Genomic DNA, 1,357 nt, shown 5'->3' on the forward strand with positions numbered 1-1,357 from the left:
TTAAATAATTAATTGGTATCGTACACACACAAAATATAACTCAATTAGTAAATAAAAAAAACTAAAAACCATGGTGGAAGGGGATTTCGATGAAATTATTTCATTCTTTCTTTATTTTTATTTTATTATCATTATTATTATTATTATTATTATTTTGCTTGATTCATTTTGTATAATATTTTTTCTTTTCTTTTGTTTTTATTTTATAGATATTTCTTAACGGCAAATAATGTGAGCGAGATACTTCTTACTTTCGAAAAGGCTTCTTCTTAGAGAAAAAGTTATGGGAAATTTTTCTTAGATAATAAATCATTTCACAATTGATATTAAAGCGATATATGAGACGTGTAGGTACGTTAAGTAGTTATGTTTTTGAAATTAATAAAGAGTTTAAAAAAAAAAAAAAAAGAGAGAACAAAAAAAAAACAAACAGGAAAAAGAAAAAAAAAAAAGAAAGAAAAAAGAAAAAGAATACGTTAGAAAATAAATTAACGACAAATATTTGTTTCTTATTTTTCCAGGTGGGAGCCAATCTGTCGCAAGTTACGAAGATTTAAGCTCGAGTAGTTTTAGTTCGGCAAGCAGAGCATCGTTGGATGCAAGAAGTTCACCGACCCCATCCTATGGTGCAGAAAATATGATGGTGTTTCCTGGTGACAGTAGCGGATCCATTTGAGATTACTTGAGGTGCGCAGCCCTCGTACCAAAATGGTTGCGCTGCCTCAGATAAATCTCATCTTCTTCTATATTTTTTCTTTTTATTTTTTGCTTTTTCTCAAAACGAGATGTAACAACTTTTGGTTTGTCTTTTTTTTCCTTTCGTTTCTCCCATTTGTCATCTTCAATTTTTAATCTACAAATATAATCCTTTAAATAAATAAATATAAAAAGAAACAAACAAACAAACCAAAAACCGGAGAATTGCGAGCTCTTTCTCTCATCATTGGTTAGATGAGATTCACATAAATAATATTTGGTACTGAATTTTCAATATGGTTTATATAAAATGATCTCTGATTTTTTATATATATATATCTTTCTCTCTCTCTCTCTTTCTCTTTATCACAGAATTTTTATCTATTTATCTATCTATCTATCTATCTATCTATTCGTCCAACCATTTGTAACCATTTTATGGAGTCTTGTTTGCATTGAACAAACGAATTTTACTATTATGAGATAACGATGGGCAATCTGACATATTATTTTCAATTAACAATTATATTGCATTTTTGAATGATATGATTAATTTCTTTTTTTCTTTTTCTTTTTCTTTTTCTTTTTTGAAAATCTAATAACATTGTAAATTAGGATTAGAGTACAGTATAATTGCTATATCTATATCTATATATATATA

General features: G+C 27.0%; 1 protein-coding gene across 2 annotated transcripts in view; it reads left to right on the forward strand.

The window, feature by feature from the left end:
* The window catches only part of LOC106789839, a 19,557-nt gene extending 18,522 nt beyond the window's left edge, over positions 1-1,035 (forward strand). For both annotated transcript variants that reach the window (XM_014754355.1, XM_014754356.1), the window contains exon 12: positions 522-1,035. In XM_014754355.1, the coding sequence (XP_014609841.1) occupies positions 522-676 (155 nt within the window). In that variant the 3' untranslated portion in view covers positions 677-1,035. The remainder of the gene's footprint in view (positions 1-521) is intronic.
* The last annotated feature ends 322 nt before the right edge of the window (positions 1,036-1,357 follow it).

The sequence above is a fragment of the Polistes canadensis genome, unplaced genomic scaffold, assembly GCF_001313835.1.
Source record: "Polistes canadensis isolate GaletaPanama2010 unplaced genomic scaffold, ASM131383v1 scaffold_205, whole genome shotgun sequence".
Taxonomy (NCBI): domain Eukaryota; kingdom Metazoa; phylum Arthropoda; class Insecta; order Hymenoptera; family Vespidae; genus Polistes; species Polistes canadensis.